Genomic DNA, 27,803 nt, shown 5'->3' with positions numbered 1-27,803 from the left:
TTGCTGACTCTTCAGACTTACGAGAATTGGGCAAAGGGGTTGGCTGCTACCCATCAGAGAGAGTAGGAGTCCAGATTGTAACTGTAAATGGGTTCTGTGGCTGTCCCCTGTGTTGGACTCCCCTGTTTCTGCCAGAAGCCAGAAGCTTTGCTCCAGGCACTGATGAAATCACTCTATTTCTAGAAATAGAGTGCTTCCTAAAAAATGGTTAGCTTTGCTGCTACTTTCAAACAGCAAGTGGAATGTTTTGCAAGATGATCTTTTCTCAGAAATGACAGAATGTTGGAACTAAAAGACTGTGGCAGTTTGGGAAATGACAGTTGAGAGTTGTGACGGTTATTTAATTGTTGTCTCGTTGAGACCAATGAAACAAGCTGCTTTTTAGGATTCTTCTGGAGGAACAAAGTCACTGGTTTTTGACTACAAAATGCTAAGACGTTTCTGGTCCCAGGATCTCACATCAGGTGTTTTCGCCCCCAACTCCCTTATTTATTTATTTAATTTATTTTTCCTATGAGAAAATCAAAGACAGCAGAAGAGAAAGTAAATACTTTTATACAGCAAATCTCTTCCATCCCTCCCCTCTGAATCCAGCAATCAAAAACCAGTGAATTTTTCGGAGGGTTATTTTATTCTTTGGGAATTTCCTTATACATGGAAAACTCCAAGTGAGATATAGTCGTTTAATTTCATGAGGGCTAAATCGGGAAACTGCTGGGCAGTCTGATACCTGCAGATAAGACAATTATAGGAATGAGACCTGGGCATTGTCCAGACACATAAAAGATGGCAGTAATCAAAACTCTCCTACTACGGACTACTAGCTTCAATGAGATAGAAAGGCTACTATTACTAAATATTGAATATTTATTAATTTTTATTCAGTCATTGACTGTCATTACTTACCCTCCAAAGTTCTTTTGAGCAATAAGTCAAAGCTGTTTTTACCTCTGCAGGTGATTGACGACAAGTACTCAAGCCATTCGGACTCTGTTGGAGCTCATACTTAACTAAGGTAAATGAGGTTCCTATGAAAGATGGAGATTGAAAGCTGAATGTTGGTATTCGTGTGGTTTTGGATTGGTCTAAGGCTACACTTTGCATTCACTCTGGAAAAGACACCAGAACCAATTATGACCATATTATGCCGCACAATGAGGCGTAATACAAACGATAATTTTTCTTTTTTGGGAGGGTCCTAGATGTTTTAATTGTAGCGTTTTCTAACATTTTTCCAGGGGAATTACTTTTCATTTCGCCTTGAGATGTCTCCGGATATTTCTAAGCTTCTACAGTGCTTCTCCCAGGAACATATTAAAGGGAACAGGCAAATCGGTTTCATCAAAATGGTGTTAAATCGCCACCTAAAATCACTCATTACTTATCACTTCATACATTTAATTTTCATAAATATCATCGGCTACTAATACACACACACCAGAAACGGATCTTTGTGTTTTCAATGTCATCACAACCCTGAGGGACGCTCGCGAGAGCACACACGGAGGTACCTTTTGTTTCCGCACTACAACTTCCAGAAGGCTCCGCGGCCAGGAGGCCGCTTCCGGGCGTGCGTCCCGGCCCCCCTCGCTGCCGGGGGACGCGGGAGCGCGGCCGTTGGGCCAGCGCGCGGAACGTGCGTGGCTTGAGCAACTCGGCTGACTGCTGTGGATGTTGTCCTGGTACGGACCCGGCGCTGTTCGTAAGCGCGCTTTCCACTCGCACTGCCTGTGGACCCACCATGAGGCGCCTGGGCTCGGTGCAGCGGAAAATGCCGTGTGTGTTTGTGACGGAGGTGAAAGAGGAGCCTTCCACCAAAAGGGAGCATCAGGTACCGAGGAGCGCGGGGCCTGCGGGGCGGCCATGGGTGGGCTGCTCCCCGCGGCGCGGGCTGCGTTTGAATTCGGAGAGGGCTCCCAGGCGCGGTGGAGCCGCCCTGTAGACTGGGGGCGGGGGCGGGGGCGGTTTGCAGGTTTCGCTGGGGCGGTCTAGGGTACGGGTCTTCTACGCCCCGAGCTCCAGGTTCTTGTACCTTCTTAGTTGCAAGGGAGGGAATCTGCGGGAGAATTTTTCTGATCCGGCGATTCAAACTTGCCATCGCATGGAAATTGAAAACCCGCATCTTCAATAATGTTCCTTTCTTCTTGGGTTACCACCTTTTGAGGAAAGTCCCTTAAGTAGTCGTATAGTCACCGCAAAACAAGCTTTCCTACTTTTCACGAGTGTGGTGTCAAAGTGGAGATTTTAGAAGACTTGCTTCACCTGTTCAAACCTGGGAACCGATGACAGTGTTGACAACTAACCTAAATAGGTCACTAAAGATCAGACCTCGTGTATTGTTACCAGTAATTAACTACTTGATTCTAATTTTGGTGTTTCTATCTCAAGGTTTTCTATTCTCGCAGCAACGTGTTTTACACATGGAGAGGGCCCTTAATAAATACTGGTGAATGGTCCTGTATCAGGATAACTCTTTAATACATAGTAAAGTCCTTGATAGCAAAATCACCACTTATCGGTTGGGTGCATTTGACTCCACCTCCACGTCCCGTTAACATCGTTCACACTGGCCTTCTTGTCTCCCAGGCTAAAAGACTTTTAAGGCCAAGACTGCTGTGTTATTTCTAGTCCCAGTTTTTAGGACCTGACACATGGTAGGCACTGGATAAACCCTGGTGTCATTTCATGCCAGCTTTCCATTTACCTTGATGCTTTTTACCTTATAACATCTCACTGCCACCGCTATTATAGTTCTTAATATTTTACGCCCTTCTTGCACTAAATTGTTCTTTCTTGCCACTGAGAATGATCATCATTATTCTTTCCTAGTCAAAACCCTGCAGTTACTACTAAATGTCTGTAGCAGTAGTTGTCAAGATTTTATTTTTTAAGCCCTAACAAACTTAATTCATACGAAACAATGGCATCCTGAATAGTGGTTCGCTCTAGCTGTGATCCTCAACTTTGTATGTTGTGGGTGGGAGGCGAGTAGTTTGTAAAAGCACTCTCCACCAGGAAAATAAGCCCCTTCTCTTGTCCCTCTGCAGTCAAGTATAGCTTATAGTGTTGTTTATAGCATAGCATTCAAATTCTTAACTGCAATTCAAGGATTCTCATTAATCAGGCCCAGTTGTAAAGTGCCTGTTAGGCCCACAGTGAGGTGCCTGAGCTCAGTGTAGTGAAAAATGCCATGTGTGTTTGTGACAGAGGTGCCTACTTAAAGTGACATATCTGTTCTAGCAAAGTCTGTTTCATCCTGTGAACATAGCAAGCACAATCCTGTCTCTATGCTCAGGCTACGCACCCTGCCTGGATCACTTCCAGGATTTTAAAAATTTAGAATCAGAAGTTCTCTATGAAATCTTTCATCAGCTTACTTATTCTAGTGATTTCCCCTACCAAGAAATTGTAGAGGATCACTCAGTTGATACTAGCTATTACTTTTTATACACACATGCCTTCTGTTTCCAGTCAGAGTTTAAAGATTTAAGTGACAGAGAAGGAGAACTTTGCGTACCCCTTGGTATCTTATGCTGTCCTTTGGACATGTCAGTAGCATGGAGTGGTAGGTAATTCATTCTTATGGAAGGGATATTTGTCCTTATCAAGAACTCCATAAAGTCATCTCCCTAGAATCTTTGATAAATTTAAACACACACACACACGCGGAGAGCTATTGGGCCAAACCTTGGTCCTACTGCCACAGGTTAAATTGATATCCTCTGAACCAGTGTTATAAGTTACTGATAAATCCCTAACCATTCAGCTTTATCTTAAAAATACTGAATCAGTACCAGAGTGGGGCTAATTTCCTAAGTTTGCCAGACTCTGAAACAGTACTTCATTTTTTAGTCTTAAGCCTATCACACCAGTATGTTTATATTGTACAATGTTTTTTCACATTATGTAAGGTGAGTATTACTTCAGATAATTTAGACTGTAAAACAGTGGCATAGTCTTTTCTCATAAATGAAAATAAATTACAGATAAAAAGTTGGTAGGAATCCTAGAAAATGTCTTTTCCTCCATTCTTGATACTCTTGGCTTGTCTTCCTGACAGTAGAAAAACTGTAAGTTAAATATGCAAACAGTTCACTACTGATAAAGCTGAAAGGGTCCCCATTTGTTTTTCTCCTCAGCACTTATCATAGCTAACATTGTACTATATACATTTTGTTGCTGTTATCATCTCCCTCCTTAAAATGAACCTTCCACCAAAGGCAGGTCCTTTTTTGTTCACCTCTATCCCAGTGCTGAGGACAATACTTAACCCATAGGAGGCATTTAGCAAATAATTGTCAAGTAAATGACTGAACACACTTAACACCTGTGCTAGGGATGCAGCTCTGCATAGGACATGGTTCCTGTTGTCAAGCTTATTATGGTGGTTAAAGAAACATGTGAATACAGTTGACCCATGAGCAATGCCAGGGTTAGGGGCTTGGATCATACAGCAGTGGAAAATCCGAGTATAACTTGTGGTTGGCCCTCATATTCGAGTTTCCTCCATAACCAGGGCTCTGCATCCAGGATTCAACCAACCTTGAATGTGTAGTACTGCAGTATTTACTATTGAAAAAAAAATCTGCATATAAGTGGTCTCATGCAGTTCAAACCTGTGTTGTTCAAGTCGACTCTGATTACAAATCTGTGTGGAAAAACATGTATTGCTATGATAGCACAGAAGGGGAGTGGGTGATTTGTAGCAACTTCACAGGAGAAATATTTTGAAGGATAAACTGGTGATCATCCCTTAGAGCTAGTGAAATTAAGAACTTCCAGGTAAGAGTGTGTGTGAAGGTATAGAGGCTATTTATCTTAAACCAGTTTTCTCTTTCTCTTTTTTAAGCCATTTAAAGTTTTGGCAACTGAAACTATAAGTCACAAGGCATTAGATGCAGATATACACAGTGCAATTCCAACAGAAAAAGTGGATGGAACATGTTGTTATGTTACTACTTACAAAGGTAATATAAAACTGTACTACAAATATTACTTATTTTTCTTAGTCACTTAAACTATATATATCTGAAATGGGGCATTGCTCTTCATAAACCCTTGGAAACCTAAGTATAATAGGAAAATAATAAAATCACGATTGGTACATTATACTTATTTATTATATCATTGTATCTTTCTCTTGGGGGAAGAAGGAACGATAACTAATATTTACTTAATACCCATTAAGGGCCAGACAGTATGATAAATGCTTTATATGTGTTATCTCTAATTTGCACAATAAGCCTCTCCATTTCACAGAAACGGAAACTGAAGCTCAGAGAATGTAAATAATTTGTTCGAGACCATATAATTAATGAAGGCTCAACTGGTAATAGGGTTTATCTGACCCTAAAGCTTGTTCTTATTCCACTGGTCCCAGTGCTGATTCCATTGTTTTTATTACTATTGGCAATGTCTCTAATTTATTTCATTTTAATATACTTTAAACTCAAATAGAAATTGTCAACTATGTTAAGGAAAAAAATGCATTGAAAAGAGAGAAATAATCTTTGTGATTTTTTTTCTGGATAGTGAAATTACCTCTCAATTCCAGCAAGAGAAATAGAACAGTTAAATGCATATTGAACACATTCTTTATATCAGGAAATCTCTTCTGAAGTGCATCTTTTTTCATGTTTAATTGTGATAAAATACATATGACATAAAATTTACCATGTTAACCATTTTTAAGTGTACAGTTCAGTGGTGTGTACCGTTCTCATCGTTGTGCTGCTATCGACACATTCATCTCCAGAACTCTTTTCATCTTGCAAGACTGAAACTTCCTACCCATTAAACAGCTCAGCATCCCCACCTTCTTCCAGACACCATTCTACTTTGTCTGTAGGGTTTTGACTACTCTAGGTAACTCATATAAGTGGAGTCTTAACAGTAGTTGTCTTTTTGTGGCTGGCTTATTTCACTTAGCATATTGTCCTCAAGAGTCATCCATGTTGTAGTACATGTCAGAATTTCCGTCCTTTATAAAAGGATGAATAATATTTCATTGTATGTATATACCACAAGTTTGTATATACTACATAATTGTGTGTATATACCATTCATCCATCAGTGTGTACTTGGGATGCTTCCATCTGTTGGCTGTTGGGAACAGTGGTGCTATGAACATGGTGTACAAATATCTGAGTCCCTGCTTTCAATTCTTTGGGGTATGTATCAAAAAATGGAACTCCTGGATCATATACTAATTCTTTTTAAAATTTTTTGAGGAACTGTCATACTGTTTTCTGTAGCAGCTGCAGTATTTACATTCCTAGCAGGGCTTCAGAAGGGTTCCAGCTTCTCCATATCCTCACCAACACTTGTTTCTTTCTATTTTTTTGATAGTAGCCATCTTAATGGGTGTGAGTGCAGTGCGTTCTTTTATGTTTATTGTGAAAAGAACAAAAGGTCCATTCAACAGAAATGACAATGTAGTTTTAATCTGGTTCTTCATATTATTTATTGGTATAGCTAATGAGTAATATATAGTGCCTAAACCAAACTTTAATCAGTAATTTTTAAGATAAGTCTCTGATTTATATGTTTGAAGAAACTAAAAGATTTTTTTAGACTTATATTAAGAAACTTCAGTGTGCATCATATGTGTAATCATGTATAATGGTAGCAGTTAAACAAGATTGGATTGCTAAAGAGAACTTACAGAACCCAGAGTGAAAGTGCTTGCAGATTCACAGTTTATTACAGGTAAAGGATAGGCAGTGCAGCAAAGGCATTAAAAGGATGCGCGTCACAACTAAAGACTCTGACAGCAAAGCATCTGGTGAGACCAGGTGAAAGCTTCTATGGTCCCCCACCCCGACTCCTCCCCCACCTTCCTGACAAATCCAGGCAGGACACACTTTCTTAAAGCAGGGACCACCACTGATATAGACAGGGAACACCTCAGAAACCGGAGTCTGAAATGGAGTCTCAGCTGGGGATTTTTATATTTTGCTGGCCCTGAAGGTATCTTCCTGCTAAGTAACCAGCCTCAACATCAGCCCTCCAGGAGTCTCACTGAGACCAGGTGCAACTCATTAGCCTCACTGTTGTCAATAAAGAGTGCTGGCACCCTCCCTGAAACTTCTCAGATCCCTGACTGTAAAGCATTGCTATTAATCAATGTTTCTTGCCTTGACCCCAGGGGTCAGAGCCATGCAAAACAGTTTAGCCTCACTCCACATTTTTGGGAATTAACCCTCATAGCACATAGTTCGGTTTCAGGGGAAGTGTGAATACAATTTTCTGGTTATGTTTCCATTTAGTATAGAGGTAGCTTCGGTTTCTCACAGTTGCTAGTTTCTAATAAAATATGGCTGTGGAATGTCCTTATGAAAGAGTCACATTTGCTTTTCATCTCATCCCCATCACTCGCTAACCAAAGACTTAAGTCTTATACATCAGGTACTGTTAGGTAGGATGTCTGTTATACTGCTTATCTCCCTTTGTCTTCTGGGTTGCTTCTCTTAGAGGAGATGACTCCTACCGTTTATTCAAAAATTTTATACGGAAATGTCTTTCAAGATAAATTTTATTGTTTGCCTCTTAAACTTTTTTTTTTCCTTTCATTATTTTTTAGGTCAGCCATACCTTTGGGCTCGGCTAGATAGAAAACCTAACAAACTAGCTGAGAAAAGGTTTAAAAATTTTCTACATTCAAAACAAAACTCTAAAGGTTAGTGGGTCCTTTTTTTTCTTTTTTTAAAGCTTTTCATGATTTAAGTTGAAATTTTTGGCTTATTTCTTGCTATGGTGTTCTTTATATTATATGCTTCTTTACAATTTAAGCACTTTGGGAAAAGAAAAAATTACAATTGAATATCTTTATATGTAAAAGCATATTCTTGAAAAATATTTCAAAATATTTTCCTAACACTTCTGTGACTCTTCATTGTAGCATGTCCATTTTATTAAAACATACAAATTATTGTGTGTGTGTATACATACATATACACACACACATATATATATATATAATGAGTGACACATTTTGGTTTTGTCTACCTAAGAGACAAATGGGTAATTTTATAAATCAGGCACAAATCTCAAAGGAGTATTAATATTTTTAATTATTACAGTAGATACTTCTAAATATTATATAAGTAGATACATACATTTATTGTTATATATCCACTCATTCATACATATAATCTTTATATATTTATATTCATAGTGCATTAAAAATTTACCATAAATTACACATGCTGGAACATTGGTTGCTTTAGTTAGACTGTTACTACTGTTACAGATAGTGGTGGGTTCAAAATTGAAAATTTAAAGTGTTAGTACCTTAACCCTGAGAAGTAGTCACATTGTGGTGGTAGTGAATGGAGACTAATTATATGATACCTGGCATTATGGGGTTCATTAGCTGTTCCCACTTTGAATTTGTTCAGTGTTATATGTATTTTTTTAAAGTATCGCCACACATAAGATTATTTAACTCTTTTAGAATTTTTTTGGAATGTTGAGGAGGACTTCAAACCTGTTCCAGAGTGCTGGATACCAGCGAAGGAAATAGAACAATTAAATGGGAATCCAATGCCTGATGAAAATGGACACATTCCTGGTATTATTATACATTCAATTGGAAATTACAGAACTTAATTTTAATATGGTTCTTCATGGTATTTATCTGTATAGCACAAATTTTCTAAGTCTAATTTAAGTTTAACGATACCAAAGATGTTTCATATCAAGAACTTCCTCTCAAGTTTAGAATCTTTTCTCAGGTGGACAGTTTACTACCTGTAGTCTGTGAAGATTAATAAAGCATTGAGTGTGGGAATAGCCTTGAAGTGTTGTCACGATGACGGTATGTTCTAATCTGAAATGGGATATTAAGCTTTTTACTTTTTAGACTGGGGATAAAAATATGTATATATTTTTTGCAAAGATCCTAGAAGACTGTCTCGAAGGGAAGTGAAAATAGGTGTCTCACAGTAGTTTTTCTGGAGATGAGAAAATTTTGCAGAAGTGTGCTGAGTAGAAGGATAACTCCAGATTAAAAGAACCTATAATGTGCAAAGTACTCTTTGATTTTGGTAATGCAAAAGTGAGGAGGATCAGAACCTTTATCCTTGATGATCTTTGATGATCTTTTAGACAATAGGAAGAATCTACCAATAATAGTATGATTTAAGAACTAAAAGGAAATAATACACAGGGTACAATTGGAGAAAAGAGGAAGAACTCCTAGTTCAACCTGTGGTGGTTAGAGGAGGCTTCTAAGGAGAGTGGACATTGAAACTGAAGCTTAAGAAACAGGAAGTTAGTTGGCGAAGGAAGGGAGAAGGTCAGCTTAGGCAAACTCCCACGAAGGGGAGAGATCATGGAGTCTTTGAGAAATTTTTAATAACACCTTATTGTGGCTGGAATGTTTAGAGTGTATGACACTTGAAGCTATAAAAGTAGAGGCTGGAGATGTGGAATGGGCTCAGATCTTAAAGGGGTTTATATTCCATCTGAAGAAGTTTGAAATTTATCCTGAAGATGATTATTAAGTAGAGCTACAGCATAACTAAATTTAAATTCTTGAAATAGAATTACAAGGGAGATAGTAGATCAGCAAAGAGGTTATTATAGTAATCTGGGTGAATAATGAATGCCAAAGATGTGACGGTCATAGTAGTGTTTATGCCCTAGTTTGTCTTTTTTTTTTTTTTTTTTTCGGTAAGGAATTCTCCACAACAAAGAAGCCTAATCTGCCATCAGTAGTTAGGAAGGGAATAGCAGTAACATTCAATAAATGTAGAATCAATAAATTGTTCAATAAATACTGGAACAATACAGTAAATTGCAGAACACTTGCATCTGTCTATCGTCCCTGAAACTGGAGAGAAGGTAGAGAGAAAACTTAATTTAAAAAAAGGTTTTGGTGCTGTGTCTTAGAATGGTGCTCAATTCTTATTGAAAATGTGAATTTTCTATTAAAATAATGCTGAGTGCTCCGAAGTGACTAATCAAACAGGTTAATTCCTCAGCAGAATCAAGAATGAGACCTTATGATTAAAGAAAAAGATTATGATTTACAAAGTAGTAAAACTGCTAACATTTCCACTGATGTTAAAAGTGATACCTATGTGTGATAGAACACCCAGAAAATACAGAGAATTTGCAACAAAAATTAAAATTACCTTAGGTCTTAATCCAAAGAAAAACAGTGCAATAAAAAACACTTCTTTCTTTAAATGATAGGTTGGGTACCAGTGGAGAAAAACAACAAACAGTATTGCTGGCATTCCTCTGTAGTAAATTATGAATTTGAAATCGCCCTGGTACTGAGGCATCATTCTGATGATCCTGGTCTTTTGGAAATTAGTGCAGTGCCACTCTCAGATCTGTTAGAACAAACACTGGAGCTTATAGGAACCAATATTAATGGAAACCCATATGGTGAGTAAAGCCTTTTTCTTGTTTAGTTACAGTAGTCATTTTTAAAGAAAACTTCCTAGGTTCAACTGGAAAAAAATACACACTAAAGAAATGACTAATAAACTTGAGTTATTTGTTTTGGTTTTTAGATTCCATATATAAGTGAAATCATACAGTATTTGTCTTTTCTTCTTTCATTTAGCATAATATCCTTTAGGTCTATCCATGTTGTTGCAATTGGCAGGATTTCATTCTGTTTTTATGGCTGAGTTTTATTCCATTTTCTGTGTGTGTGTGTGTGTGTGTGTGTGTGTGTGTGTGTGTGTGTGTGTGTGTGTGTGTGTGTGTGTGTGTGTGTGTGTGTGTGTGTGTGTGTGTGTGTGTGTGTGTGTGTGTGTGTGTGTGTGTACACACACCCCATATCTTTATCCATTCATCTGTTGATGGCCACTTAGGTTCCTTTTCATGGCTAGGTAATTAGTTAGCATTAATTAACAGCTAGGAGTAAAGTAAATAAAAGAATTAGCAATGAATAGCATATCAAGCATTAGAATATACACCATGATGATTTGAGTACAAGTCCTGAGGGCACTATGGAGTATTGTTAACCCAGGGATGAAGACAGACCCAAGGTCATTAAAGCTGGAATAGCAAAATCCTATATAGAGATCAGAAGCAGACTGATTGGCAGGTGAAAAGAATCTAAGACAGTAATTATACAAGTTATCAGATACAGCGTGGCTGTTTGGTAAATACTGAATGATAGTTGAATTGTGGCTAATGGTGTAGAGCAGCAGTTGGTGGACTTTTCTATAAAAGGCTAGACAGTAAATATTTAGGATTTTGGGGCCATATCTCTGAAACAGGCCATAGAGAGTACTTAAATGAATGGGTTGGCTGTGTTCCATTGAAACAATTTACAAAAACAGGCACCTGGCTGGGTTTAGTCGAAGGTCATAGTTTGCCAATTCCTGGTATAGAGCACACAAAGGTGGAATTTAGATTTAATGGGATAAGGTGCCGACTTTTGAGTGAGGGCACTTGTCTCTGTTCAAGGAATTAAACTTTTTGGTAAATTTATTCCTCAATGTTTTAGAGGCTTTTTTTAATTTGGCGGGAGAAATTTCCTCATTCTTTTTGAAACTTCTGTATGGCTAATGGCAAAGTTTTACAATTTTAGGGTTAGGAAGCAAGAAGCATCCGTTACATCTTCTTATACCGCATGGAGCATTTCAAATAAGAAATCTACCTACTTTGAAGCACAATGATCTGTTGTCCTGGTTTGAAGGTTGCAGAGAGGGTAAAATTGAAGGAATAGTGTGGCACTGCAGTGATGGCTGTTTAATCAAGGTAATGGCAGAAAATAATTAGTGGGATTATGTCATTTTATGTTCTTAAAGTAGAAGTGGCACTAAAATGCTCTACAAATTGCAGTAATTCTGATATGCAGTAATTTAATTTCTTCATCTCACATGCCACCATCTTTATATGATAAAGTTGTGTTTCCCAATATGTATTTATTCTGTGGGGCGTTGGTTCTTCTAGATGTGCTTCAGAATTAAAGTGATGAAAATGTCCGGAAAACCCTGCATACTATGTATTGCCTTCTTGGAAATTCATGTTGAACATTAGTGTTCTCTAAGACATCTGTACTAATAACTTAGTTTAACGCAGCATTTCTCAAAGGTACCTGATTATAGAATTCGTTGAGTTAAAAGAGTGCCAAGGTGACAGTTAATATATACAGAATGAATTCTTTTACCCTTTGCACCCTTTCTGTCTCCTGGACTTGTCTGTTGGATTTCACATAGGTTCTAGTTTGTAATGTTCAAAACTGGACCCTAGTCCAGTTTGGACCAACCCCAACTCCAAACAATTCACTGAAGCCAAAAACTTAGATATCATTTTTAACCCCTCTCTCCATCACTTCCTATATCCAATTATCAGTTCTAAAAGAGTCTCATCTCTTGCATCTGTGTACTTCTTACCAACCAGTTGGCTGTTGATTTTAATTTAAAACAAGATTCATGCCTGAATTATTTTGTCACCCTCCTCAGCGTTATCTTTCAGTCTTATCCCTGTCCTGTCCATGCTTCACAAATGAATGAGAATACTACTTCCCTGAGTAAAAGTGTTCAGTGACATTAAGATTTTTCATGATCTGGCCCCAGCTCAGACTTCCAGAACTCTTTACCCCCATCTCCCAAACACACCCACGCTGTGTATGTTCTTAACTAAATGCAACCAGGGCAAAAACACGATTCTATCACATGGTATTTCTTTTGGTTAGAATGCCTTCCGCCCACATTTTTCAACTGGCTAACTTCTGCACTCAGCAATAGACTCTATTATTCATTACATTTTTATGGAGCCCCTGATTATGTTCCTGGCATGTTTCCAGGTGCTGGAAATAGAGTCAACAAAACAATGTCTCTGCCTTCATGAAGCTTACATTCTAATGGGGAAGATAGACAATAAGCAAGTAAATATGTAATATGTCAGGAGAACAGCTATGAAAAAAAAAAAGGGTAAGATGACATGGAGCCTTAAATAGTGCCTGGGAGATAGTAGGCACTCAAAAGATTTGTAAGTGAATGAAGATAATACAGGCTAAAAGCTAATGCCCTTTTTTGTTTTTCTTTTCAGGTCCATCGCCATCATCTTGGTTTATGCTGGCCAATCCCAGATACCTATATGAATTCAAAACCAGTTATTATCAACATGAATCTGAACAATTATGTGTATGCCTTTGATGCTAAGTGTTTATTTAATCACTTTTCAAAAATAGATAATCAGAAATTTGGTAGGCTCAAAGATATAATACTCAATGTATAAACTGGAAATGCAATTAAAAACCAGCTTCTTTGTTATTATATTTCAATATTGAATACTCTGCCATGTTTAGAAGGTAAAAATATCTGAGTTTCTATTTATTGTTCACTGTCTAATATAGCATCATGTCTTCTAGCATTTGAAGAAATGAATTTCCCACCTGCAAATATCTATTCAAAATTTTATTGAGAAACAGCAAGTGAGTTTTTAACCTCTGGAATTTAAAATATAATAGTAAGCTGCCCAGCTTGTACAAAGGTTAGATTCAGTCCATTATACATGGGTAGTAGCATAAAAGACAAACCAACAGTTCTGGACCGTTTACTTTAAAAATTAAATAGTTTAAGCTGAATTTAATACTGCTAGACATTTAAGAAAACTTATGGCTCAACTTCATAATGTATTTTTATCTATATATACACACACACACATATATAATTTGAGAATATGTAAGTATATATAAAACCCCCGTTTTAAATGTTTAAGAAACTTAAAACATTATGAATGTATAGGAATTCACCATAGATCATTGCCTATTTGACAAATATAACTTATCCTAAAAGTCTTCAAAAATACACTTTTCTAATACGTTGAAATTTTCGTATAATTTTATTTACTAAAAATTCCAATTTAGGTAAAGGTACAAGGTATTGGGAAGGAAATCATGTAGGTCAGAGACTTGCCTGATTTCCCGATGGAACTTCCAGATGGAATTTTAACTTATAAAGTTAATAAACAGTTAAATAAAACTATAGTTAGAGGTGGCCCTTAGTATGTGGGAAATTAACAGGATTTTCCTCCTCTTCATCTTCAGACTCTTCAGAAGCAGCAACAGGACTAGTTAATTCAACTCCAAATTGTTCAGAAAGCTTTTTTAACTTCTCTTCTAAGAGAATATTTTTTTTCACTTCTTCTTTGTAATTATACTTCAGATCTTCGATTTCTTCAAAAAATGAAGGATCAAAATTTTCCAGTTCTTTTTTCAGCTTTTTTATTTCCTCCTAATAAGAACATATTATCTTTAAAAGGTATATATAGGAAAAAATACATTCCTTAGGTGTGAACTAAAGAGATTAATTACAAACATGAAAGCCAAAGTAACCTGAATAGTCAAATTCATGGCAGAAGTATTTTCTTAAGATTTTATTAATAAGGTTTCATTGTACAGTGTAAGTAACTAACTTGTTAACTGTCAAATTATTTGTTCTCTAAGTTATGTCCTGGTCTTGGACTAAAATTTATCAGCTCTTAAATCAGAGGGATTTAATCTTTCTCCAAAAGAATATTAAGATACTCTCAATGAGGCAATCAAAAAACTTGGCTATTCACAACATTGAAGTTATTTTGGTTAAGATTCTTTGGTTAGGCTTTACTTGTATTTTCTTTACAAATATCTGATTTTCAATGAATAATGGTCACTTGTTATAAATATATTTATGATCAGGTAAACTGTTGGGCTTCTGCCTGGCTAAAAGTTAGGCATCTGGTAAAGGAACAATTTGAGCTTTAATGACCATGTAGAATAGCCAGTGATCACTAGTTAATTTTCATATTTATGCTCTTTCGTTCTGTTTACAGATTCTTAAAGAGATAAAGCATATCAAATATCTTTCTTTAAGGAAACTATTCCTGAAAAGAATTTCTGAAGGAAATAAAAGACATTTCCCAATGTGACCCAAAACTTAGAAAAATATTAAAATAATGAGCTATATTTGTGACAATTAAAAATAATTTACTCTTTAATCCTATTTGTCTCAATTTTTTGATGGTTCTGTTTTAATAAATATTTTTAATACAGTCAGATGAATATATCAACTTTGTAATATCAAGGTTAAATGTAAGTATAAAATGTGATCCCAGGAATATTTAGGATACATACTTAAAACTCAGAGATGGTGAGCATAAAAACAGTTTTCAACAGCTGTTTTCACAAAACATTTATAATACTATAATTAAAATAGTTACCTTCAAATGCTGCTTTTCTAGATCTGAGGTTTTGAGCTGTGTCTCTAGATCTTTGACCTTTTCCTTTAGTTGATCAGGATCTGTCTCCAAAAAAGTGAAAATTAGACTAAGCTTTTCCCACTCTGAATGAGTTCAAGATAAAGGACTTCTTTTAGAGGATAAGGAGGAAATTTATGAAACTAGAGCCTGGAAAATGTTGTCTTTTATTGTTGAAACACTTTTCAGGCTGTGAATTCTGTATGCTACCTCTATATCAGGTATTATAATTCCATAAGCAGACAAAGAGAAGAGGCATACGTTAGATGTTTGTTAGAAGTATAGATCCGGGTTGATTTTTTACATGGAAGAAACCATTATTTTCAGAGAAAAATTCTAGAACCGAGAAAATCTGTTAGGTGCTAATAGTACAACATTAGAATAAGTAGACTGTTAGGGAAGGGGCTACAACCATAAGGTGGCCAAATGCTCCTGTTACCCAACAGCTTTGACTATTCCGTGTACTTCAGTGCGTATTTACTGTAATTATTGGGTTGGCCAAAAAGTTCATTTGGGTTTTTCCGTAAGAGGTTATAGAAAAACCTGAACGAACTTTTTGGCCAACCCAATACTATGTGAAAAATGTGCTGGGCAGGATGGATAACACAAAGATGAATAAGTCCTGATATTTTGGTAGGAAAACATAAAAAGCACAAGGGCTTTAATTTATTGATTTCCCCCAGAGTTAACATATCTCTAATTTTATAATGAGAATCAATGGGCAATAGTATTTTTGCTTTAATTGCCATCTTTGCTAGAAACATACTTTCTTTAAACTGCATATAATGTGTCATGTGGTCATATTTTACATCCATTGAGGGGTAAAATTTTTAAAATAATGCTGAATTTTGAGAAAATAATGGTCAGCAAATACATTTTCATGAATGGGACAGGAAGCATATTCTATTAAGGTGACCTTGGAATGGTCCTCCAATTACTGTAAGTTGGAGACAAATATTTTCCTCATACTTTTCAAAGCTTCCCTCACCTCTGCAGAAAGTACTAATGATTTTTTTAGAGTTGATTTTTGATCACTGGAGTGCTATATTGAGTTGTCTTAATCAGTGGGATGCTATACATTACATAGCTTGGTAATGAAATTATGCAGTAAAAGTGATTATTATGTATAGCACTTTCCAAAAGTTAGCTTAATGATCACGTATACTTAAATAGTGCTTTAAAATTTCCAAAAAAGTTTTGGTTTGATTTTGAGCCTTAACAGTCTTTGGTAGATATCCTTATTTTTAAATAGAAGATGAGGAAATGAGGGTTCAGAAATTCCTTCTCGGGAAACTGAGGTTTAGAAAGAGAACTTGCCTAACATCAACAGCATTAACTGCTCTTTGGTGCTGTGTCTGGTTTAGTACACCAAGCTGGCTGCTGGAAGAGATGTTATCAAGAGAGGTTTACGTATGTACTTATAGTCACCAAGAGAGGAGGCAGTCTAATGGTCAATAGCAGGAAATGGCAAGGAGCTTTGGAGTTTCACAGATTTAGGCTTCATCCTGCCTCTGCCACTTCCTAGCTGCTTTGAATCTGTTTAACACAGGTAGAATGGAGACAGAGGTACTCAAAATTCAGAGCTATAAGAATTAAATTATACAACGCTTGTAAAGCATTTAGCACAGTGTCTGGAATGACTCATACATGACAGCCTTAATACAAAGTAGCAACAAGACTACTTGGTAGGATATTGAAAAGCTATGTGAAATAGTCAAAAACTGTTTAGATATAAATTAGTATAACCCTTTGGAACAGAATTTGGCATTTTCATAAAAGCTATCAAATACAATATGCATACAAACAATCGATTCTTATTATTTGCAGTAGTTATGTTCTATAAAGTCAACATGAACAATGAATTAGTGAATACTGAACCACTGCTCTTAGGGAAAATAAACCTACATACACATACATCTCACATAGATTTCATAATCTTAAATCCTGGAAACAACTCATCCTGGTAGGTCCTATTTTCTTTGTTATACAGGAGAGAACAAGGTTGGGAAGTATCAAGTGACTCCTGAGGCTGCCCTAATGACAGGCATCAGAGCTGAAATTTAAACCCAGTCCAGCTGGTCCCAGAACCAGAGGTTCCTGCCCTGTGCAGCAGTGCCGCCTGTTGTCTCTTCCTCTGGTCATCCTTGTATGAGAGCTGAAACAATGCAGAGCATCACCTTGCTGAATCTCATCTAGGAAAGTGTGGATCATAGAACTTAAATTTTTCACTGCTCTGTGTGTATGTCTGCAAAAGTACCACACAGTACTGATTTGGGGTTACAAGTAAATTTACTGAGTAGGTGAATATGCAAATACAGAATCTGCAAATAATGAGGATCAACTATTCACTGTATGTGTGTTCACGCATATACATATACATTACATACCTATGTGTATATGTGCATACCTATGCACACAGGAACAGGGGAATGATTAGTAATCACTTTTGAATGCAAATGGAAGAGGGTAGGATAGACTTTTTTACTTTGTAAAAGGAAAAAAGAAAGGATATAGGCAATGTTTACTTATATACATTTAGTTTTTAAATTAATAACAAGATGAAAGTAACATTTAGAAGAAAATGTTCAAAGGGCTTAAAAGGGCCTATACTGAGAAACTGGAAGCAACAGACCCAATATTTATTACTTAGCATTGTAACAGACCCAATATTTATTACTTAGCATTGTATCATGGTTAAATCCGTAACATCCAGATGGAATACAAGGAGAAAGACACTTGAATACTTGCTACTCAATATTACAGACAACTCAAAGGGCTCAGTGGGAATATTGTTTTGTGGAAGACAGAGACAGCTTTAAAAACTTAAATCAAGGATTTGATTTTATAAAAGGAAGACAGTTATCAGAAATGTGTGAACAAACAAGAAAGGCAAACCCTAATTCAAAAACTTGGGTTATCTAACATGCTATGAGTGTGTTAAAAAATATACTACCGGGTATGGTGCTTTGAGGTCCATTCTGGTCTTTGTTAACTTCTATCTGATGGATTAATTCTTCTTTTTCTTTTTCCAGCTGTCTGTTAGCTAATCTAGAACACAATGATAATGTGTTAAAAAAAGACAGACATTGCTCCACAAAATACATGAGCATTTCTTTAATTGTGTGATGTACAGTGCTTAGAACTTGCTGATATTTATAAAGGTAAACATTTGTCCATTTACTCTCCCTGCTGCAATGCTACCATTCTCAGAGATCAGAGAATCAAAATCCTTCATGTTCTTAAAATCTGATCTGATGTCATTTTCAAGAGTAGTTTTTCTCTTGCAGGGAGGAGCCTCACAAAAGTACGCTACACAGAGCCTTGGAAGAATTTTTTTCCTCATTTCAATTAACATTTGCCTTTGGAAGCTAAGGTTTAATATATTCTATGCGATTAAGAAAGTTTAAATTACAAACTTGACACCTATATTAAGATCTGGTTTACCCTTTTTTTAGCATCCATTATATAAAAGAGTGATTGGCATTAGAAGGATGAAATAAGGCTGAAAAACCTATTAGGCAGCAAGGTTGAAAAATCTTAACTGTCTAGATATAGCAAATGTGGTTATATTAAAAAATAATTTTTAAAAAGTAGTCATATGAACAAATAATATACCTAAGAACTTGAAGCTCCCATTGAAGGCCTTGCTCTGTTTCATCACCTTCAGGAACATGTTTGAGAATCTCAATCTTTGGGCACAATGAAAAGTTAGAAGACAAAGTTTGACACGGAAATATGAGGTTTTATAAAGATACTTTCAATGAAGCATAATTTTAAAAGTTGAGTTTTCAAAAGTTCATATGATTGTACATCTATGGTGATCTATCCACTATTTATTCAACAATTATTTATTGAGGAACTACTGCATGCCAGGCATTGTCCTAGGCACACTGGATACAGCAGTGAATAAGCAAAATCCCTTCCTTCATGATCCTGTGGTCCTTACATTTTTAGTGGGGGAAGACAAACAGTGAGCATGTGATGTGACTTGATAACACTTCAAGATGGTGGGAAGGGCTATTAAGAAAAATAACCTAGGGTAAGAGGACAGAGTGATGGAAAGTAGTATAGGTTTGGGAGGGTCTGAGGAGCTTGCATTTAAGCAGAGACATGAAGTGCAGGGGTGAGCTATGAGAATATTTGGGTAAACAGTATTCTAAACAAGGGAAACAAAAGCAAGGCCCAGAAGTTTGGATGAGTTTGGTTTTCCCGAGGATTGAAAGAATGTCAGCGTGGCTAGAGCACTATGAGTGCTGGAGAAAGTAAAGGTGAGGCTAGAGAGGAAACCAGATGCCATACCATGTAGGTCTTTGCAGGCTATGAAAAGAACTTTAGGATTTTGTTCTGGGGTAATGGGAACCACTGGAAGATTCTAAGGATGAGACTGCTATGATTTGCTTTATACCTTTAAAAGGATTACTTGGCAACTATGTGGAAAATAGGTCAGGGATAAGGAGAAGGTGAAACAAGGCAAGAGCGGAAGCAGGGAGACCAGTTAGGAAATTACTGCTATTCAGGTGTGAGAGAATAGCTTAGACTAGACTGGCAGTGTTGGAGGTGCTGAGACATCATCAGATTTGGGATACATCTGAAATAGAGCTGACAGGATTTAATGAAAAAGACATGGGGTATGAGTGAAAAGAAAGGAATCTATGATCCAAGGTTTTTGACTTAAATAGGTGAATGGTGGGGCCATTCACTTAGATGGAACTTGTAGGAGAGGAATTAGTCCAGAGTTCATTTTTACCTACATAACACAATGAATGCCGAGGGGTGGTTTGAAATACGATGCATTATTTTATCACATAAAGAAAAATGACATTACTTGCCTGTTGCTCAAGATCTTCCGTGTATTTCTTAACTTTTTGTTCCCTCTCTGTTGCTTGTCTTACAAGCTGTTTAAGATCAGTAAGGCTTTTAGTTTTGTTGGCAATATCAGTTTCCAATTCTTTCAACTTGGTTTCATACATTCTAAAAGTATAAAGAAAAAAAAATGGTGTAGACGTGGAAAATAATTTCTCTAATTCATTTAAAAGCTAGTTCAAGTTACTGCGCTAAAAATAAAGAATATCTTATTATACTGTGTCTTCTAGTCAAATCTTTTCCTACATATTTACTTAGCATTAGGTGACAGCAAGGGATAAGTACCCCTAATTAACAGGCCAATTAAATAGAGGATTTAGATGTTTCCCAAAGTTATAACAAGGATGGAACCTGAATTTTACCACTGTCAAAGATTAAAATCAATACCTTTTTCAATCACAAATAGAAATTAAATTCATAAGAATATAAAATTCTGTATTATTGAATATTCTTAGGAATATACTTAGAGATAACAAACTAAAGCATTTAATACACACACACACACACACACACACACACACACACACACACACACACACACACACACACACACACGTAGGAGGTATCCAGGTAGAGCAAAACCAAAAGAACACTGCTGGGAGAGGGAAAAGAATGTGTAAAAGCAGGGGTAAGAAAAATGGCATAAGATGTGGGAGGGATGAAGCTTGTAAAAATCTAAATAGATTTGTAAATTTTCAAGAAATGATCAATAGTTCAAAAAAAAAATCCAGACTCCAAAAGAAACTTCTAAAACACTGAGCCAAAATGGCTTTACAAACCCATCATACCACCTTAAAGGAGACAATGCTTATAACATTCAAATTTTTCCAGAGAAAAGGAAAGAAGGAACACTTTGGCAACAAAATCAGGTAAGGACAGGATAAAGAAGGAAAATTATTATCTCAGTATTACAACAAAATAATACAATTATTATCAAAGAGCTTGTGATAAACCTTAGGAACCTAGATTAGAAGGCAACGTTCTTAACCTGACAAAAGCCATCGAAGTGGTGAAATATCTTGAAGCTCACTCTGTCATTCAATTCCCAGCTCTAAATGCCACCCAGTCAGAGAGGCCTTCTCTGACCACCCTATCTAAAACAGCTCCTGCATCACCCCGGCCTGTCTCAGCAGTCAGTACTATAAAGCTGGATGTGGAATAGATGTTATCAGTTTGTTGAATAAATAACAGAGCAACTATAAAGATTTCAGTGTGAACATAATGGTTAATGGGTACCAAAAGGTTATCTCCAAACCACTTTACCGAACTGGGTGTCTAATCCCATCTGCAGACTTTAGCAATTTTTTTGGTGGATTTAGAGAGGCTTGAGGCCAAAGATCGGAATTAGCCTTCTGTCAAGTGGATTCTACTAGGACTTAGTTTTTTTAAAAAATGCTTACTGAAGGCCTACTCTATACTCAGTTATCTGTACAGTTCTCAGATGAAAAACACATAAATGATCTAAAGGGCAAAGTCATTTTCAGTTATGGTTAAATCTCATCACCCCTTCAAATATTTATAAACTTTATAAACCCTTTTCACATTAATAATCTTTTCTGCAGCCCCAAAGAGCCCTTTTTTAGAAAAGAAGAGGACAGGGATTATCATTTCCACAGCTTTAAAAAACCTTAAATTCACAGAAGAACTGTAATTTACTTAAGGGCATAGTGAGAAATAGGTATTTCTAAGCCCTGGAAGCTACCTGGCTCTCTGAAGGAACCTAGTCAAAGCAGGCCTTTTAGAAATACATCTAGGGCTTCCCTGGTGGCGCAGTGGTTGAGAGTCTGCCTGCCGATGCAGGGGACACGGGTTTGTGCCCCGGTCTGGGAAGATCCCATATGCCGCGGAGCAGCTGGGCTCGTGAGCCATGGCCGCTGAGCCTGCACGTCCAGAGCCTGTGCTCCGCAACAGGAAAGACCACAACAGTGAGAGGCCCACATACCGCAAAAAAAAAAAAAAAAAAAAAAGAAATACATCTAACATAAAGCAGAGTCTGGCATGCAGCAGGTACTGAGTAAATACCTGCTGGATAAATACATCTCGAAGCAACTCAAAATTCTTTGAGTCCACGTGTGATTGTAGAAGGAAATAAAGGGCCAACCAGGAAATCAACTGATAGGGTTGCTGGTTGAGAGCCTCTGCTGGAGTCCAAGCAGGCAAAAGAAGACCCCTTCTCCCCTTTACACTATCACACATATTATTTCATTTAGCCCTCACACCAGCCCTCTGACAGAATTAAGAAACAGTTATGGGGGAAGAGTAGATTCTGAGTACTCTCAGTATGATGTTGGGACAGGAACCAAGGACCCTTCTCCAAGACTGCCTGGCCACCTGGGCCTTCTAATCCACCTGCAAAACCTTTCTCTTTTCTCCTTAGACTTGTCTGACAGGGTCAAGTGAGTGCAACAGGCCCACTGTGGGGCCTGCTGTAGCCTCACAGTGCTAAGATTGCCATCCCAGCTGTAGTGATGGTGGCTGCCAATCCACGTCAAGTCCATTCTCAACAGCAGGTAGATATCCAAGGGGATGCTGAGATGCACAGACAGAAGCAACTCTAGGAATATGGTAAAATAAAGATATGTTTGCCTTCTGAAATGGGGCCAGTAGATGTCAAGAACACCCCTTCATACAGGATGACTTTATTGGGACAGGACATGGGCAGGATGTCACTGGTCTCTGGCTTCTACATATACTCCTTGAAGCAGCTGCTTAACGTTGGAAGTGAGAATGACACCAAAGCCTTTTACTGACTCATCGGAGTTATGATGAACCACCTCTGGGGACAGTGACAATGAACATATGAATGTTTACTACTGAATTCCTATCACCTCTTTCATAGCCACAAAGTTGATTTGACAGGCAGGAATTGCACATACTTTCAGAAAAGGCTCAAGGGATGGGAGAAAATCAAGTGCCAGAAAGCAGAGGCCAGTAAGACATTAAAACTGTTTGCTGAATTCATCTGTTGAGGCTATTTGAAGAGCAAGATGCCCAGAACATAACTCCAAAATTGCAGTTGTAGCTGGAGAAAAGCAGCACCCGGGAGAAGCTGGGCACCATCAGTCCAGGCTCATGGCTGACAGCAGCTTCACGATGCCTACCCAGCTCCAACACCCTTAGCCCAGCCCCAGCTCTTCTCTGTCCCATGCCGACACCCCAATTAGTTAAATATTTTAAGGAAGAAAAAGTGAGGATCATGTTAAAACAAACAACCAAACAGTTCTTTATGAAAGAACTAAGTGAATCACTGTCATATTCTTTAAAAACAATAATGGCAGAATTAGAGCTCATTAAACTGTGCAAATTTTAAACTGTTTGTTCCTACCTTGTAACAACAATTGATTTCCATCTCTTGCTGTCAGCACCTTCAAGCTGTGGACCTCTACTTTCTGCCAACTGTAATCTCTTACCAGTCTCTTCTAGTTGAACTGTCATCTTCTCATTTAATATCTCCAAATTATTCTTAGCTATCCGTAATTTTTCTGCAGCTTCAGTTTCCTATCATTAAAAGCTAATTAGTATATTATGCCAAAATGTAATATTGTTCTCATGGATATAGTATATTCAAAATTATCAATCACTACAAACTAGAAAGAAAATAACCTGGAGTTCTAAATGCTGATTAAAATTCCAACAAAAATCCAATGTTTCTTTTACTCTAAAACAGCAATATGGCCATAATAATTAGAACAGATCATGTAAATGAGGTTAGAAAAATACATTTACAATATTTTACTCTAGTGGTTACTTTAAATTTGTCATATTTGTAATAGTTAGAGAAAATGGGATAGTTTATGTCTTTAGATTTTTTTTCATCATTCACTGAGTATTTTAATTTCAATACCATTACCCAAACACAATTTTTCTAAGTATTTAAATAAATTCATAAGGTACATATATCCAGTTAATTAGTTAATGGGATTAGATTTCAAGTTGTTTTAAAATGCCGTGGGGGAAATGTCTTTAGATTTTTAAAAGATGTTTTGACTTTTTAGTACCTGAGAGACATAACTGTAAGTATAAACTATGTGTAATTACCACAGATTATTTCCACTATTAAACATCCACATTCACAGCACAGTACCACTCTGGCCTCACAATACATTCATATACCACTGTAACTAGTTTAAAAATATAATTGCAATTTATTCACTGGATCATCCATATAAATAACAACACCTATTTTTCTGGGGCAAGGAATATATTTTGCCACTTAAATAGAAAGGAATCTTACTGTTTAACAAAATAGTTTCATATACTCTTTTTTTTTTTTTTTTTTTTGCGGTACGCTGGCCTCTCACTGCTGTGGCCTCTCCCGTTGCGGAGCACAGGCTCCGGACGCGCAGGCTCAGCGGCCATGGCTCACGGGCCCAGGCACTGCGCGGCATGTGGGATCTTCCCGGACCGGGGCATGTACCCACATCCCCTGCATCGGCAGGTGGACTCTCAACCACTGCGCCACCAGGGAAGCCCCATATACTCTTTACTGTACATCAAGCATTATTCTAAGACATGTGCATAAATATTAACTCATTTAAACCCTGTAGCAGCTCTGTGAAATAGATATACTCAATATTCCCAGTTTTACAGACGAGGAAATTGAGAGGAGAGGGAATAGTAGATTCCCCTAGCTCCCACAGTTAAGAAGTAATAAAGCAGGCTTCCCTGGTGGCGCAGTGGTTAAGAATCCACCTGCCTATGCAGGGGACACGGGTTGAAGCCCTGGTCCAGGAAGATCCCACATGCCGCGGAGCAACTAAGCCCGTGAGCCACAACTACTGAGCCCACGCGCCACATCTACTGAAGCCCACGCACTCTAGAGCCTGTGCTCTGCAACAAGAGAAACCACTGCAATGAAAAGCCCGTGCACCACAACAAAGAGTAGCCCCCGCTCGCTGCAACTAGAGAAAGCCCGCGCACAGCAACAAAGACCGAACACAGCCAAAAATAAGTAAATTTATTAAAAAAAAAAAGAAGTAATAAAGCTAGGATTTGAATACTGGCTACATTATACTGCCTCTGAATTTATTAATTTTTTATTTTCAATGTTCCTCATAGTGAAAGGATGGTGGGCATAAAAACACAATTCCTGGATGAATTGGGAGATTGGGATTGACATATATACACTAATATGTATAAAATAGATAACTAATGAGAACCTGCTGTATAGCACAGGGAACTCTACTCAGTGCTCTGTGGTGACCTAAATGGGAAGGAAATCCAAAAAAGAGGGGATATATGTACACATATAGCTGCTTCACTTCGCTGTACAGCAGAAATTAACATGACATTGTAAAGCAACTATACCCCAATTAAAAAATAAATAAATAAAAACAAAACAAAACAGCACAATTCCTAAATCTCTTAATACCTACTCTGAGTAGGTACTCTCATCAACTTTTTCATTGTTTTCCCAAAATGTAGCAGTTAATTAACATAAAAATAAGTATAGTCAATAATGAAAGCCATACTTTTTTAAGTTCTTTACGAAGCCTTTCATTTTCAGCAACAATTTTCTCTGTGCCTTTGGTCTTGGATTCATAGTGCATGCTCAACTGACGTCCAAGATGAACTCTGAGTTTTTCTAATTCAGCCTAGTAATTAAAAAAACCCTACATTATCAAAACAAGGAAATAAACGATGATCTTGTAAACTCATAAAACTTAGTTTAATGTGGTTTTAGAGACCATATTTGATATAATTAGAATTAAATTCTTCCCTTTAATACTGGTCATCTAGAGTAGAGGTTCCCAATCTTGGCTTAGAATGAGCTGATGACTTTAAAAAAGAATCACAATACCAATGGTAGGACCAATCCCAAAATAATCTGATCAATCTCAAAATTGGGGGCTTAGGCAGATGTATTTTTGAAAATAGATACAGTTAATAATTTTATGGTGCCAGATTGAGAAGCAATGGTCTGGAAATAATAAAATGACCAAGTGGTGCTACTCTAACTACTCTTAGCCTTGTCTCCAACATTTTTTTTTCTGTATGTGTAAAATATCTACTGCATCCATTAAAGCCACTTTATACACTATATTTTAAATTGTCTTTAAAAATTATATCAGTAAAACATTCTGTACAAATGACCGCATTAAGAATATTACCTTCAGTTTTCCGTTTTCCATTTCAATATTAGCCATTTTTTCACTGGTTAACATTCCTGATGCTTTTTTCAGCTGTTCATTTTCCCTTTGGACTTTTTCAACTACTTTTTTCATTAAACCAATGGTTTTTTCTAGTTCTGGGATTGTCTTTCCACTTCTACCAGACTAGGAAAAAATGTTAACTTTTTATTTAATCAAATATTTTAGAGAGTATAACATAAAGTACCAAGAATATAAGAGGTTTATTATTAAACTCATTGTTGATTCCTAACATTTGAAGCCAAGGCTTGTACGACTTCAACTCGTTATAATAACCCTGTGAAAGAGGAATTACCCTTACTTTGCATATAAGAAAATCAAGACTCAGAGAATTTGATATTCCTAAAGTCATGCAGCTAATAAGTAACACCTTAAACCCTAGTATACTGGAAAGAACATTAGTATAGTAGCATTATAACTAGGAAGCTGCCATGGATATCATAAAAAAATAATTATAAAATGTTAGAACCAGACCAAGGAGCAGTTAGCAGTTACCTCAATGAACAGATGGAAGATTCCTGGAAGTTAAATGTTTTCAAGGTGTAGAGGGATATGCAATGAAAAAAGAGATGGTATAGAGTCCAAGTGGGATAAAAAGCATGTAAGATGAGACAGATGATAAAATACATTAACTTGAAACAGAGAAAGCTTAATGATGTTTTACATTATAGATGCAGCAGAATAAAATTGAAACTAGAGGCACTAGTAAAGGCATATCAATACTGTTATGACATATCCAAACTTGTTTTTTCATTTCCAGCTTATCACTTCTGAAGCCAAAACAAACATATGGCGTATTCTCACATACTCACCCCTCTAACGTGGCCAAGTTTCCTCTCTACTTCTGCTTTTTCTTTCTTAAGAAATTCACACATTTCCTTCAAATCCCTTACCTGATTCTAAAAGATTAAAGAAAACATGTAACAATTTAACATAGCTATAGCCATTGAAAAGGAAAGGCAAACAATTCATCTGAACTACCAGTCTCTTCAACTGTATAGCTGAATTAAACAAGTGGGTCTTTACACCAATGAGGAGGATTTTGAACCATGACATATGCTGAGTTAATACAACAGCATTTTGTATATGAATTTCAAGAAATATTTCCTGCATTATTGCCTTAGTATACAATAGAAATTTGAGTTTAGAAGTCCTGATTTCAACTCTCCCAGAGACTACATATGTAGAACCTTACCCACATAGTACAGAGAAAGAGACAACTGATCTTCTGACACTGGTTCTAAGTGTAAAAATCAGAATGAGAGAAGCAGGATATAGCTTAATTATACTGTTACCAGTGGAATTAACAGATTGCTGATATTCTAAGTTAAAAAACACAAATGAAACAGTCAGTCAAGAGAAAAGGACTCCCTTAAATAGGATAAGATTTGGAAAACCAAAAATAAACTTATTATAAACATCAAAATAAATTTCTAAAAGAGGCAATTATCCTAAAATATTTTAATTTAAAGACTATATTTTTAGAGCTATCCTAATATTTTAAAGTGTGACAACTATTAATTAAATACACCAACCATCATCTTGCCACACACATGACATTTGAACTTGCTATTTCTGTTG

The 27,803-nt window shown here is 36.8% G+C and overlaps 2 protein-coding genes across 14 annotated transcripts in view; one reads left to right on the top strand and one right to left on the bottom strand.

Moving 5' to 3' along the window:
- Nucleotides 1-1,572: 1,572 nt before the first annotated feature.
- RLIG1 (RNA 5'-phosphate and 3'-OH ligase 1) lies at nt 1,573-14,952 on the top strand. Of its 7 annotated transcripts, none has more exons than XM_033866279.2 (8): nt 1,587-1,831; nt 4,850-4,967; nt 7,583-7,678; nt 8,456-8,572; nt 10,201-10,398; nt 11,558-11,727; nt 12,779-12,905; nt 13,024-13,250. In XM_033866279.2, the coding sequence occupies exons 1-7, from the start codon at nt 1,742-1,744 to the stop codon at nt 12,869-12,871; spliced, it is 882 nt and encodes a 293-aa protein (XP_033722170.1). In that variant the 5' UTR covers nt 1,587-1,741; the 3' UTR covers nt 12,872-12,905; nt 13,024-13,250. The 7 variants fall into 7 exon arrangements, with proteins under 7 accessions (XP_019807961.1, XP_019807959.1, XP_033722170.1 ...); XM_073788367.1 differs by lacking the exon at nt 12,779-12,905 and adding an exon at nt 6,074-6,170 and having other exon boundaries at nt 1,693-1,831; nt 13,024-14,952; XM_019952399.2 differs by lacking the exon at nt 12,779-12,905 and having other exon boundaries at nt 1,591-1,831; nt 13,024-14,952.
- CEP290 (centrosomal protein 290) overlaps nt 9,649-27,803 on the bottom strand; it is a 100,859-nt gene continuing 82,704 nt past the window's right edge. For 6 of the 7 annotated variants that reach the window (XM_033866271.2, XM_033866275.2, XM_033866274.2 and 3 more), the window contains 9 exons: nt 27,035-27,121; nt 26,184-26,348; nt 25,545-25,667; nt 23,399-23,571; nt 20,040-20,181; nt 18,826-18,899; nt 18,164-18,258; nt 15,175-15,254; nt 9,649-14,210 (listed from right to left, as the gene is read on the bottom strand). In XM_033866271.2, the coding sequence (XP_033722162.1) occupies nt 13,965-14,210; nt 15,175-15,254; nt 18,164-18,258; nt 18,826-18,899; nt 20,040-20,181; nt 23,399-23,571; nt 25,545-25,667; nt 26,184-26,348; nt 27,035-27,121 (1,185 nt within the window). In that variant the 3' untranslated portion in view covers nt 9,649-13,964. Of the gene's footprint in view, nt 14,211-15,174; nt 15,255-18,163; nt 18,259-18,825; nt 18,900-20,039; nt 20,182-23,398; nt 23,572-25,544; nt 25,668-26,183; nt 26,349-27,034; nt 27,122-27,803 lie in introns of those variants that run through there. The other variant, XR_012324272.1, reaches the window with a different exon arrangement.

This window comes from Tursiops truncatus, chromosome 11 (genome assembly GCF_011762595.2).
Source record: "Tursiops truncatus isolate mTurTru1 chromosome 11, mTurTru1.mat.Y, whole genome shotgun sequence".
Classification (NCBI taxonomy): Eukaryota; Metazoa; Chordata; class Mammalia; order Artiodactyla; family Delphinidae; genus Tursiops; species Tursiops truncatus.
This window is presented reverse-complemented; position numbering and strand designations above follow the sequence as displayed.